The sequence below is a fragment of the Myotis davidii genome, unplaced genomic scaffold (genome assembly GCF_000327345.1).
Source record: "Myotis davidii unplaced genomic scaffold, ASM32734v1 scaffold147, whole genome shotgun sequence".
In the NCBI taxonomy this organism is placed as follows: Eukaryota; Metazoa; Chordata; class Mammalia; order Chiroptera; family Vespertilionidae; genus Myotis; species Myotis davidii.
In genome coordinates this window covers 2,634,595-2,649,022 of record NW_006383010.1, presented here as the reverse complement: position 1 = coordinate 2,649,022, position 14,428 = coordinate 2,634,595, and the positions used below count along the sequence as shown (strand labels likewise).

Sequence of the window (14,428 nt, the reverse complement as noted above, 5' to 3'; positions counted from 1 at the left end):
TCACTCTCGTGGCTTCAAATATTATATATTTATATTGTAACTACTGGGATGTTCCATTAGCTTCCAATATTAAAATATTGAGGACTGAAATAACTTTTTTCTCTTTTTAGACCTGTTTTTATTCTCCCCCTTTAGAATTACTTACGTAGAAGACAAATTCACCACGTACACAGATATTTGAGTTAGGAACTTGAACATTTTTTTATTCTTTAATATTTCACATACAGTCTGCTCTAAGGCATATTGATTTTCTTTTCTTAAACATTTATTTTTATCTACCTGCTCTTCTCCATTCTTCTTGCTGATGCTTTTGTTCATGATTCTTTTTGGATGAATCTTATTTCAAGCCTTGACCTTCTTCCACTTACCTTTTATGCTGCCATCAGAGTCAGTTTTTCACATGCATATTTGATACTTTTCTGCTTAAAACCCTTTCATATCATCCCAATTGCCTCTCAATAAGGCCTCTGTTGCTTCTGCAGTTAAATCTTCTGTGCTTCGCCCTGGTACCTGCTGTCCTCTTGTCTTTCCCACCTCTCCTCCTTATTCTCTGGCTATTCCAGACTACTTGCTATACTCTGAATTGGAAGCCCAGTTTAATGCTTCTTAAAGGTTTTTGACACCGGCAGATAGTTCAAGATCTTGTATAAAACAGGTACTCAGTAGATCTTGAGTGTATGGTGAACGAATAATAAATGTATTAGAGGGTTTCATTTGCTAACAAGGTTATAATAGGAACTTCTGTAGCACTGACTATTTATTGGTAGAATTAAACACTAACTGATGTTTTCTATTGATCTCTTCCCTCCTTTAACTTATTCTTGAAGCCTTTCTTGACGACGTAAGTCTGACAAACTTAGGCTTTTTTTCTTTCTTTGTTTTAGAATGAACGCTCTGTGTATAGTTAAGTTTTATAGGAATGTTTTTTTCCAGAGAGTTAGGTGTCAAGGGATCTTAAGAAACAGCAAGAAAATGATTTTTTACAACCAAAGGACTTGTATGCATGCAGATAAGCATAACTGATGAATACAGACAATAGTGGGGAGGGCATTTGCTGGGGGCGGGGAGAGGCCAGGGAGAGGTCAATGGGGGAATATGTAATACTTTCAACAATAAAGAATTTAAATGAAGAAAAAAAAGAAAGTGATTTTTAAAAATTTATACCAAGTGTCTACATTATAGACTGCAAACTTGTTTAATGTTTAGAAGGAAATGATGACAGGTACTATAAAACATAATGTCATTAAGATAAATGTAATTGTTTGCTTCTCTCTTAAGGGAACAAACAGAAAACTTTCTACTACTCAGGGCAAGAATTACAATATATTTACTTCATCCACTCATTGTGCCTTTTGGGAAGATTATTGATCTATACACAAGGCAGAAAGCTGTTTCCCATAAAGCTGAGGAATAGAAAAGGTATGTACAATCAGGATAAATGAGTATGCCCATACATGGTAAGATTAATGTACTGTGGATCATTAGAACTTGGAGATAGCATCTCTTCTCTTCTCTGGTACTTAGCAGCATACCTTTTACATTTCTGTTCTTTTCCAGTATGTACTTTTCTTTCATGTGTACTTTTCTTTCCAGTATGTACTTTTCTTTCCAGTATGTACTTTTCTTTCATATGTACTTTTCTTTTTGTTTGTTTTGCTTTTTTTCTATTCATTCTTTCATACTTACCTTATATCTTCCTGTCTTTCAAAATCCTACACATACTAAGTGTGCTACCCAGTTCTGGATTTAGAACTACAAGATGAATTTAGAACTAATCTATATTATCATTTTAAGTTCTGGTTCCCTAGAAACTGGCGGTGATCTTTTGGGCTAATCACTTAACTGTAGTTTCATTTTCTTTATTGGGAATAATTGAATAATGATGTCCATGTGGCTGGGCTCCAGAATTTTTGTGATAACAAGCGTGAGGTTTGAGAGCACTGTTTTATAAACTGCAAAGCCTTGCATCATTTGATATTTTACTATGTTATTGTTTCCTTAATTCCCATTTTTAACGTTTTCCCCATCAAACTTCAGCACATGCTATTCATTATCTTCTTTACCTCGCTTAAAACTTTAAGTCCGTACTAGGAATATAGTATAAAGATCAGCAAACTTTTTCTGTAACATGCCAGATAGTAAATTGCTGCAGTCTTTCCGCTGCAAGCGTTCAGGAATCTGGAGAAGGGTTGCATATGAATGAATAAACTAGACAAGAAATATAAATTTGGAAGGCCTTTTGGGGGAGCCAGGGGAGGCTTAGCTCTAGTGACTGAGCTCTCTGAATCTCCGGACCCATATCCTTTTTATTTCCTGGAAAACACATTGGCCCTTTAGGAATGCAAGCAGGCATATCACAGGTAAAATTTGGTAAATAGGAAAAGATGATCAGGTTGGGGGAAATGCCTAACAGCAGCAGATAAACAGGAAAAGATAGGGAAATGCCGTTTATGACCCGCTGGACTTAGCCTCCAGCAGTAAATATTTTAGGTTTTGTGGGCCGCATATTGTCTGTGTTGGGCATTCTGTGTGCGTGCGCGTGTGCGTGTGCGTGTGTGTATACACATAGCTGGCTCAAGATTGCTATCCTTAGACCTCCTTCAAGGTTGGACCTTGGCTGGTAACTGGGAACTTGGATATCTCACTATTCCCAGAACTGGTTCACTATTTGTATACACAGTGTGGTTTATGCCGAATATCTGCCTTCCTTCTGGGTGTCTGGAGTCGGCAGAGGATGCTGGGTGATTAACTCCCAATAAACACCTTGGGCCTTGAGTCTCTAATAAGCTTCCCTGGTGGACAGCATTTTATGTGTGTGGTCACACTTGTTGCTGGAAGAATTGAGTGTACTCTGTGGATTTCACTGGGAGAGGACCCTTTGACCCTTGTACCTGGTTTCTTCCAGACTCACCTTATGCACGTTTTCTCTTTTGATTTTGCTTTGTATCCTTTTGTTGTAAAAAATCATAGCTAGGAATACAGCTATATTTTGAATCTTGTGACTCCCCCTAGTAAATCATTTAATCTGGCCATGGTTTTGGGGACATCTGATACATTTTACATATTTCTAAAAATTTAAAAAAAAAAAAAACAGTTCTAGCTTGTAAGAAAATTAGACCATAGTGGTTAGAGTTTGCCAATTTTGTTAGTGTATCTTCATTTTGAACACATTTTTGTACTGTTTCCTTGTTTTACTTACCTAAATCTTTTTAGGCTGATTGTGAGCTCCTTGAAAAAACAATTTTATATATTGCTCTTTTATTTTCTGTGGTAGTATAACTCTAGGCATACTGGGCACTCAGTAGAGAACTGACTTTGAAGAGAAGAGATGCCATTTAATAGGATATTGTTAGACTATAAAAATAGAAAGATTAATATATACTTGTGATGTTATTACAGATATTTAACTGAAGTTTATGTCTATCATCTGTTATTTATTTAACACTTCATTGACTTTTAACATCTACATTTTGGCCTATCAGGTATCATAGGTCTTCTATAAACTCAGTTTTGAAAAATCTATTTTACTGTATTAGCATAGGGCAACATTTACTTTTAAGTTGCACCAGAATTTTTTTAGGTGAAGATTCTGTAACAGTGGTTGGTAAACTATAGAAATTGGGCCAAAACTGGTACATCATTTTATATGGCTTGTGAGCCAAGAATGGTTTCTATGTTCTTAAGCTATTGCAAAAAGAAAACATAATATTTTGTGACATGAGAAAAATATGTAAATACCAAATGTGGTATACATAAAGTCTTATTGGAAAGTGGCCACAATTGTTCACTTACATATTGTCAAGATCAGAATTATTTATGAGAGATACTATTTGACCACAGAGTCTGAAATAGTTACTGTTTCAAAAAATGTTTTCTGACCTCCATTCTACAGTGTTATTTAGATAAGTTAGCTGGACCAACACATTGAGCTGAATTCTATTGCTCCTAATTGAATAAAATAAAACAGTCCTGATCAGATTGATAGATCTTCCTATGGTACGTTTGTATTAACTGATTTGTCCAACATAAATACCAAGACTTCACTGTCACTAAAGAAACTACTGCATTACTTGCCTTCTTTTAATTTACTATGTTTAATTTGTTCTTCTGGAGTCTTCTTTCTTGGATTATAGCCCCCTTCTCCCTGATTATACCACAGGCTCTGGGAAAACTCAGAATAGGAAGCTCAGTTAAATTTTTTTAAGTTGTAAGTCTATGCAACAAAATAATTATTTTCTGTTTCTTTTTGAAGATTCAGTATCCCTTATAGATCTTCTGGTTCTGTTCATCCAACTTATCTATTACTCACCAAGTTGTCCAAAGATGACATCAGCTGCACATTTAGGTAACGGTGCTTCTATTTTAAAATGTTAAAATAATTTAAATATTTACATCTAAGAAATATGTAAATATTCTATTGTCTAGATATTTTGAGTGATTGGCCTAGTTCAGTTGAGAGGTTTCCTAAGATGCAGTATTATTCATAATAAGTTACATTGGTCCTGGAAGTAAACCATGAAATTTAAATTTTTTCATTGATGTTTTAAGATGTTTCTAATCTACTGCCTTTTTATGTAAAATCAATTTTGCTGGGAATTTTAATGTTGTTTATTAAGATTAAGATGTTCTTAAGAAATGCTATTAAGGGACAATTCATTGATAGGCACTGATACATATATGTATATTTTATTTATTTAAATTTTTTCTTTATATATTCCTAGATGTTTTGATTATCTTGCTTGTTTTAGCTCACACCCAAAACTTCAGGATCTTTTCTTCTTACTAGAGAATAAAACCAAACAACCCCAATATCACACCTTTATGTTTTTTAGTAAAATGCCTGTTAGTGTTTAATATTTAAAAAGCATTTTAAATATTAACATTTAAAAAATAACATGATTTTTCCTTTTAATATCAATGAAAGTTGCCAGTACTTTATCTGAACACCCTCATAATCCATAGGCTCATAGTGTCCTAAACCTGGAAGTTACTCTAGAAATGCTGGCACAGATTCTGAGAGGAACTCAACTGAATCATAGAAAAAATGGTTTGGACCATATATAATTGATAGATGTAGTATATACTACATGTAGTATATGTGCAGGTATAATAGCTTGTTAGTCCTAACAATGGTTCTCAGACTTCATTCTGCCTTTACAGCATTTACATCTATAAAGTACTAGGCTAGGTTGCCCTGCTCTATGCTCCTACAACATACTGTGCTTCCTTTATGATAAAAATTTTCTTCATAACAGTTTTTACTGTCTTGGTGTACCATTTAGTTGGCTTTTACAAAATATTTTTATTTCTTTTTAGAGAGCAAGGAAGAAAGAGGGGGAGAGAGAGAGAGAAAGAGAGAGAGAGAGAGAGAGATATCACTGATGAGAGAGAATCATTGATGGGCTGCCTCCTGCAGGCCTGGGAATCAAATTGTAATCTGGGTATGTGCCCTAACTGGAAATTGAACCTTTGACCTCTTGGTGCATGGGACGACACCCCACCAACTGAGCCACACTGGCCAGGGCATAGTGAACTGTTTTTAATATTATTTACTCCTATCTATAGTGTTTAGCATAGTGTCTGGCATACAGTAGACACTCAAAAATAATAGATAATTGGATGGATGAACGATGGCCATATGCTCATTAATAATCACTCTCATTGCAAACAACGTTTCTCACCTGGAGATGGTTGGAAAAAATTACTTCACTTTCCTTTTACATTTTCTTTTTGTTAAGTATTAACTTGAAGTCTTAGTGTGTTCATGGAGTATTGAATATTATAATATTATAACAAATTTAGAACATTGGTATTATTTTAATACTAGAGGCCCAGTGCACGACATTTGTGCACTGTGAGGGATGGAGTCCCTCAGCCCGGCCTGCACCCTCTCACAGTCCAGGACCCCTTGGGAGATGTCCGCCTGCTTGTTAGGCCCACTCCCCACGGTCCTTAGCGCTGCTGTGGAGGCGGGAGAGGCTCTCTTCACCGCTGCTGCGCTCACTAGCTATGAGCCTAGCTTCTGGTAGAGCGGTGCTCCCCCTGTGGGAGTGCACTGACCACCGGGGGGGGGGGGGCAGCTCCTGCGTTGAGCATCTGCCCCCTGGTTGTCAGTGCGCATCATAGCGACTGGCGTTTCACCATTTGGTCAATTTGCATATTAGGGTTTTATTATATAGGATTGTATCTTTCTAGGACAGTTGTGCACTGCTAAATTTGGTTCCTTAGTTTATTCATGTAAAACACTATTTTTCTAGTAGATTAGGTCAAATAATAACATTCTTTAGTTTATGAAACTAAAAATATCACATTTATTTTAATGACCATTTCTCATGTTACATTCATGTGTACTGTATTTTAAAAGAAAAATCTTAAAAATTCTCATTCATTTCACTGGTTTTATGGTACCACAAGAATACACTAGTCTACAGGAAAGTTTCTCCTCTCTGCACCCTTCTTTTTGGCCATTATTTTGTCTTAATGACTAATTTTCTATCAGGATCAACTCCTGAATACATGTAATATTATATATAATAATAAAAGAGAAAGTAAGTATTTGCCAGGAGGAGAAAAGCTGTAAATTTGCTTCTAACCCCATCCTTGCTGTCAAGCAATGATTTAATGTCAAACAGCGAGTGATCTTATATTGTTGTCTTTTGGCATTCATATTTTGTAATTTATTCACTTTTTATTAACTTGAAGATATGTTAAGCTAGATGATATCTCCTTAAGTTTTAGGTTACAATTTGGATTACATCATCCTTTGGGCATTGCGTTGTGTGATTTTTTCAAACTGTTTAATCTTGATGTTGAACTTTTTTTGGAACAGTAATAGCTAACCCATAACTAAAAGGTATATTAAGCATTTAATGTCAAAAGGTTTAATTTAAAAAAAATACTTCTTCCATTACAGAGAATTACTCTCCTGCAGCAATGGTGACTGAAGTTCTACAGATACTCTGTGACCAAAAAGAATGTGCAATCGAATGCTTATGTAACAAACCTGTGGTTGAGGCACTTCTTCAGCCTATTCATAATTTAATGAAAGGAACTAAGGTTGGTATTATTTACTAAAGAGAAAAAGTCTCTTAGTTTGGTATTAGTGACTATTCAATGGGGTTTTATTTCTAAATTTGATATATTTAAAAATTATTTTATTACACAATTTTTCCACATATGAATGTATTTTATGCCGAGATTTTTATTTATTGTTAAATTATAGTTTATGTAGTCAATTGATTTATTAGTTATGACAATATGGGAGAAAAATACATATAACATCTTAAAAATCTTTTTTTCTAGTTAGGCTTAGAGCTGATGGTTGTAAGGACAAAGATAAGTTGTTCTATTAAAAAGCTATTTGTGTTTTAAATCTAATAAATCTTGTGAATGTTTTATTATTTGTTTTAATGGCAATTTTATAGCCTTCAGAAATGTGATTGTTTTTCTGAAGAGCCAGCTCAGTTTTATATGAAGAACTAATGTTACTTGAGGAAAAAAGCTTATAAACATCCTGGTTCCTAACATTTGTATGTCTCTCTACAATTTGTACAGTATATTTCTTCACATTATGTAATGTAATCCTTACAACTGAGGCTCAAAGGAGGAGTGACTTGTTAAAGGTCGTATTTAACAGGTGGCAGAACTGGTACACTACTAGTACTGTTGTCTGTAATATATTCCTCCACTTCTGTGACTTCAGCTTCTGGGGGATGACTCAAAGTTTATCAACGAGCTTATCAATAAGTTAAAAGTTGCCTGGCCAGTGTGGCTTAGTGGTTGAGCATTGACCCATGAACAAGAGATCACCACTTTGATTCCTGATCAGGGCACATACCTGGGTTGCGGGCTTAATCCCCAGTAGGGGGTGTGCAGGAGGCAGCTGATTGATGTTTCTCTCTCATTGATGTTTCTGTCTCTCCTCCCTTCTCTATAAAAAGCAATAAAAAACATACTCAAAAAAGAAGAAGAGACACCATAGAGTGTATGCTCTCTTTCTCTAAAAAACAAAATAAAAAACAAACAAAAAAAGGAAAAAATAAATTAAGCTAAATGTTTTTGTCTTTCCATGTCTGTGTTATGTAGTGTTTTTATTGGTTTCATCTCTCTCAATGGACTGGGCAATTGCTCACCCATCCATGTATTCATTATTCATTGCTTATTCAGAAAACATTAAGCATTTATGTGAATGCGGTGCAAAGTATGGAATTCTGGGAAATTAGGATAAAATGATAAATTATTTTGATGGCCTTACAGTCAACTTTTGGAAAACAAAATAGAGAAGAAACAAATAGAATACCTAATACAGCTTAATTTAATAAAATGCCATAATATAAATAATGTTGTAAATATAAACCATATACCAGACCTGAGAAATGTGTTCTTGAATCTTAAACCATAGAAATTGTTTGCGTCTTTAACATCTTTAACTTCTTATTTTCTTTTGACATCGATTGATTGCCTCTGAAAACTTTGTGTTTTTATGAGAGAAGGAAAGTATTTTAGGCAGAGAAGTCGCTCTAAGAAAGATATCTAGTATGAAATACACTAACAGAGTGGTCGGCAAACTGGCTCGCAAGCCACATGCGGCTCTTTGGCCCCTTGAGTGTGGCCACGAAGTTTCAGTTGCACTGTACGTGCGCACCTGCACGTGGTATTTTGTGGAAGAGCCACACTCAAGGGGCCGCAGTTTGCCGACCGCTGGACTAACATAATGTCTGATATAATTAGGAATTCTTCAAGTGAATATACCCGACTCATTAGTTAAGTTAAGCCACTGAATTTATTGGAATTGGAATATATTAGTTGCAATGTATATTCAGGTTTACTATAGAGAATAAGAATGTTGGCATCCATGCAGGTACAGGCAAATAACTAGGTCCCAGAAAGAATAGGAACTTTAGTAGACTTCAGCATGTTGATGGGTTCTAGCATTAACATGACTCTCTAGTTTTCAGTATTTGCTTTGTGCTAATTTGCTATACGCTGGAAAATATTTTTTAGTACATTCATTTAAAATAAAAAATGAGGATGCCGAAACCGGTTTGGCTCAGTGGATAGAGCGTCGGCTTGCGGACTGAGGGGTCCCGGGTTCGATTCCGGTCAAGGGCATGTACCTGGGTTGCGGGCACTTCCCCAGTGGGGGATGTGCAGGAGGCAGCTGATCGATGTTTCTCTCTCATTGATGTTTCTAACTCTCTATCTCCCTTCCTCTCTGTAAAAAATCAATAAAATATATTTAAAAAAAATAAAATAAAAAATGAGGAAATATTGATTGGTCCAGCCTATGTTTTCTCATTAGGGGACATCATTGGCCATTGGCCAGCCCATGAATTGGCTGTCCTTAGACCTACAACTTATGACTACAACTTAGGAAAGGATGCTATCCCCTAAAAAGGATGGTAGTGTGTGTTAAAGACTCTGTATAATAAAATTAGATTGGATATATAGGTAAACCTTATTTTATTCTGCTTAGATTTATTGCACTTTACAGATGTTATGTTTTTTACAAATTGGAGGTGAGACCCTCCACCAGCCAAAAGATTATACCCCTTTATTGCCATGTCTGGGACTGAACCTAAATGTCTCCAAGGTATGCCTGTACAGGAAACTAGTGAATGTGAAGTAAAGGGCAAAGTGGAAAGAAATAGAGAAGCTACTGCATTTGTCCACAAGAATCTATATATATAAAGAGCCAGGGTCTGTCACATCCAAAACGACTGAAGGTTCGACCTAACGCCCAGGCTGCACGAGCAACAGGCTCTGGTGGGTCGGGGGAGGTGGGGCCGGCACTCTCACTCACTCACAACCGCACACATACGCACAGACACACGCAGCGCCCACCAGCTCACAGCCTTTTCTCCCCTTTTTCCCCTCCCTCCCAGCTCGCTCTCGGAGCCTCTCTCAGAATGAGGCCCCAGGACGGGCAGAGGGTGGAGCTGTCCCCACTGGCCCTGCCCCTTCCCAGCTGGGAAAAAGGAAGAGGGAGAGCGGGAGGCAGGGAGGCCTGGAGGACTGCTGAGAAAAACAGAGACAGAGCCTGGGAGAGACTGGGATGGAGAGATGGAAACAAAATAGCAATATTAAAATATTTCCTCTAATTAATTCCCTTTTAATGCGCACAAATTTCGTGCACCGGGCCACTAGTTACATATAAAATTGTCATAGCAGCAGTTCTCTCAATTGTCTTAATAAACAATAACTGATTTGCATAAAAAGTCTGTATGAATTTTCCTCATCAGCTATGCTGGTAAGAGACTCTAATGTTACTTTTAATTCAGACATTATTTCACAGCCAAACAATCATAACTTTCTTTTTGTTGTGGCAGTATAACTTTATTAGATTACACTCCTGCCCTTGAATTTTAGTCTGGGATATGTCAGCATGTCATCAAATATGTGACTGTTCTCTTTTTAATGTACAGGCTGCTCCACACTGCTCTGAGGCAGCTTTAATTTGCATAGCTGATATTTTGGCAAGAATTGCGTCTGTAGAAGAAGGGCTCACCTTACTTCTTTATGGAGAAAATATGAACTCTTCTGAAGAAAAAAGGTATTTGTCTGTGTTTCAAATAATTTTTGAATTAGCATATTTTGTAAATCTGACTCAAAATTTCCAAGATGCCATGCTATATGTTAATGAAAATACAGATAACTATTTTAGGTACAGTTAGTTTCCTGCCCAGCCACTAATAACATATTAGATCATCAGAAAGTTGAAGGAGTAACCAGGATTATGGACTATGCAGAGGAAAGAAGAGAATTTTGGGAATAGATGACAATAGCTAACTATCTACTGGGCTCAGAGAGATTTGGAAAGATATCACAGCCATTAAGCAAAAAACATGACCAGCATAGCCGATTACTCATGACAGATTAAACCACACACTTTTTCTGTTACATTTTCCCTCAGTTCTATTGAAAATGCTCTCATTATTAGACATCTGGGCATGGGTAGGAACAAGAATATTGATATGTCAGAGAAAAGGTTAGAGGAGAACTAAAAGCAAGCCAAGCAGATGAGGAATTTGTGACAAAGCTAGCCTTTGTTAGTGTTTTATAAATTCATGGTTTGTAATCTTGGAATCACCTTTAGGTATCATCTGTTAGTTCTACAGGTGCTCATAAAATAGCCCAGTTTTTGAAAAAACTTCTTGATGAAGATATTTCTCTTTTTTCTGGATCGGAAATGTTGCCCATGGTGAAAGGAGCTTTTATTTCCACATGTTGCCAAATATATGGTACATGTGAAGGCTTGCAAGTGTTAATTCCTTATGGTCTGCATGAATCTATAGCAAATGCATGGAAGAAGGTAAGTATTTTCAAGTTTTTTTTCCCTCCCTGCAAATCTTTATTTCAAATATAATTATTCTAGTGTCGTATTGCAGTTAAAATAGTATTTTATGGGGGCAAATGGGACTTCTTTAGCATCACAATTCTCTGGAGGGCGTAATGCTTTTTAATTTGGCTCAGGATGACTTTCGTACCTCCTCTCCCTAGAACACAGTTCTAGGACCTAACGGTACTACAGAGTCTTTTCTTCTGGCAAGAGAAGCTGAGATAAATTATCTTTGCATAGACTGACAGTCCTCTTTGGAAGTTATTTCTGTGCAGTTTTTACAGACGCTGGATTTTTGTTATGGACACTGTAGATTATAATGTAGCAATAGTCAAATATAATATATATCAATGGACTGTCTTTTTTTCCCCCTACATTCATTTGCTTTATTTATGAAGTATTTTAAAAATTTATCTTAATTAATGAAGTATTACAGATGTCCCATTCCCCCCCAACCCTCGTTAACCTCCCCCATGCTACTCCCGCACCCTCCCCAGCCCTTCACTGCCCTATTGTCTGTGTCCATAGGTTATACGTATATTCATATAAGAAAATACTTCAAATGATATTTAATTAAGAACCAAATTTACCTTTTGAAGGTAATTTAAAAAAAAGTGTAGCATGAGGAATGTAATGCTATCAGTGAAAAAAAAAGTGCAAATTAATCTGTTATGTTTTAGACAAATTTGGTATCAGAAAGAATTCCTACTCCAGTAGAGGGTTCAGATTCTGTCTCTTCGGTAAGCCAGGAGTCCCAAAACATGTAAGTATACTTGATTAAATAAATTAAAAACATATTTGCTGAAATATTTTTAAAAATAAGAATGTAATAGACTACTGTAGCAAAAACATTTTATGGCAAGGTAAGTTATATATAGGACCAAGGAAAATTATACCTGGAAGTTTAGAGATTAGATCTAAAAAAATCTAGCAATATTTGTTATACTTGCTTCATTCTGTATTTACATTTTGGGTTAGGAAACTTGACATGTGGAGTTGTTTCCAGAAAATTTGGAGAATTACCAAATACTAACATTGGAAACCTAACTAGGGAGTTCAGTAGAAGGAAAGTATTTTTGATGCCAATGAAGTCCATGTATATTTAAATAATGATTTTTCAAAATATGTGAGAATGTGTTTTAATAAGACTTTGGAAGGGGAAATAATTTACATCAGTATTTATACTCATTTTAAATTTAGAAGTCTATGTTTCTTCATAGATATCAATAAGACGTGGAGTCAGATTAATGGGGGAAATTATCTATCTATCTATCTATCTATCTAGAGAACATTTATTGGGTAAATTACCGAGGTAGAAGAAGTAATTCCTAGAATAAATGGGCATAGGAAGTGAGTTATGGAGGCAAAGGAAGGGCCCTTGGAGCTTGGGAGTGAGGAGAGTAATGGTAACATGCCTGCGAAAGGAATGACGGGCAGAGAGACGGAAAAAGGAAAGGCCACGGACTACTCCCGGGAGGAAGAGTGCACTGGTCCTCCATCCTAAGGGCCTTAGGGGTGGAGACTTTCAGGGAGTCCCAGGGGAAGATCTTAACAGAATATTCAGTAGTTTTCTAGGTGTGTCCTCTCAGGGTTGTAGTCTCCACTGATTGATGGTGGCACCAGGGCAGTAGGTCAGCTGGTCCTGACGTCAGCCATGACTGGTTTGTTGCTTATCTCGGCCTGGAGTTTCTTGGCTGCAAACTTCTGTTGGTGTCTTCATGGGCTTTGCTGTGCACAGGTAAATGGACCACTTCAGTCCAACAGCAAAAGCTGATCGTCCCTGGGAGATCCTGGATGAGCCCCAAAGATGAGACAGGAGTGTGAGCTGTTGGGTTCATTGTCTCAAGAAGTTGACAGATGAATCGAAATACATTATTTTTTTTTAATTAAGATGTGGTGACATATGTTCCTGGATTCTCTTCTTGAGTGCTGGCAGAGTCTAAACAGATCATAATTAGAAAAGAATCTTGAATGATTCTCTGAAGAGAAACCCAAAACCTAACATTTGTTTTGGGTAGGTCACAGCAAACCAACCAGTCAATCAAAAAACCTTCTGCATCTTTTAAACAGTGTAATAGTTAAAAAACAATTATAGCTGGTTTTTAGAGAATTAACTTTATATGATATAGTTGTCATAAACTTAAATCAACTGGCATTTTTTTTTCGTTGGTGAAGGAGTGAGGGAAAAAACATTTCTGCAAATCATTTTTGAGGTAAATTTTAGATCTGTAATATTGGAAGTCTTTTCACATTTATCTCTGCATTCATTTTGTACTCATTCATTCAGCTATTTATTGGACTAATTTTTTTGCTGAGTTCTGAGGATAACTATATACTTAGAGAGCTTATTTAGTAGTGTAGAATACAAATAAATAAATACAACATAGCAATGTGGTGTGTTCAATTTATATGATAAGGCTCATGCAAGGTACACTGGGAGTGAACTATTTTAATGTCTACAGTTTCTTTCCAGACAATTAGGAATATCCAGTAGGTAATATGTTGTCTCTTAATTCTGGTATTTCAAAATGAAATTCTCATATCCCCTTCTGTATTTCCAGATTTCTATCTTTCATTCTCCTATTAAAAGTATGTCTTGTGACTGTTTCAGGTTTTTTCTCTGGAGAATGTTACTAGCTTTCCTTTTAGAACTGTTCTGAGAAAAAAAAAGTCATTCTTTAAAAGTATAATAAACACTTATGAAAATAAATATAATATGCCTGGTATGCTTTAGAAAATTAGAAAACAGATACTCTATAATGAAAAGGAAGTAAATTTCAGAATAATGGAGAGGTTGGGCTCAGGAAATCCAGGCACAGCGGAATTATAATAGGAAGGCAATTTAAGCATTTGTAAGAGAATCTATCATAGATATAATAAAAATGCGGACATGTGCCGTGCATATTTGATTCATTCAGTGAAGGAAAATTACTGGGATAGAAGATGTAAGAAATAAAAGAATTATTGCCCTAGATGGTTTGGCTCAGCGGCTAGAACGTTGGCCCACAGACCAAAAGGGTTGTGGGTTCAATTCCAGTGAAGGACACATACCTCGGTTGCAGGCTTGATTCCTGGCCCCGGTCAGATGGT

The 14,428-nt window shown here is 36.2% G+C and overlaps 1 protein-coding gene across 1 annotated transcript in view; it reads left to right on the top strand.

Annotated features, from left to right (window-relative positions):
* The window catches only part of TBC1D32 (TBC1 domain family member 32), a 114,283-nt gene that overhangs the window by 28,301 nt on the left and 71,554 nt on the right, over positions 1–14,428 (top strand). The window contains exons 12-17 of the mRNA XM_006778431.2: positions 1,279–1,419; positions 4,253–4,345; positions 6,914–7,056; positions 10,425–10,552; positions 11,110–11,311; positions 12,019–12,101. Of these exons, the coding sequence (XP_006778494.1) occupies positions 1,279–1,419; positions 4,253–4,345; positions 6,914–7,056; positions 10,425–10,552; positions 11,110–11,311; positions 12,019–12,101 (790 nt within the window). The remainder of the gene's footprint in view (positions 1–1,278; positions 1,420–4,252; positions 4,346–6,913; positions 7,057–10,424; positions 10,553–11,109; positions 11,312–12,018; positions 12,102–14,428) is intronic.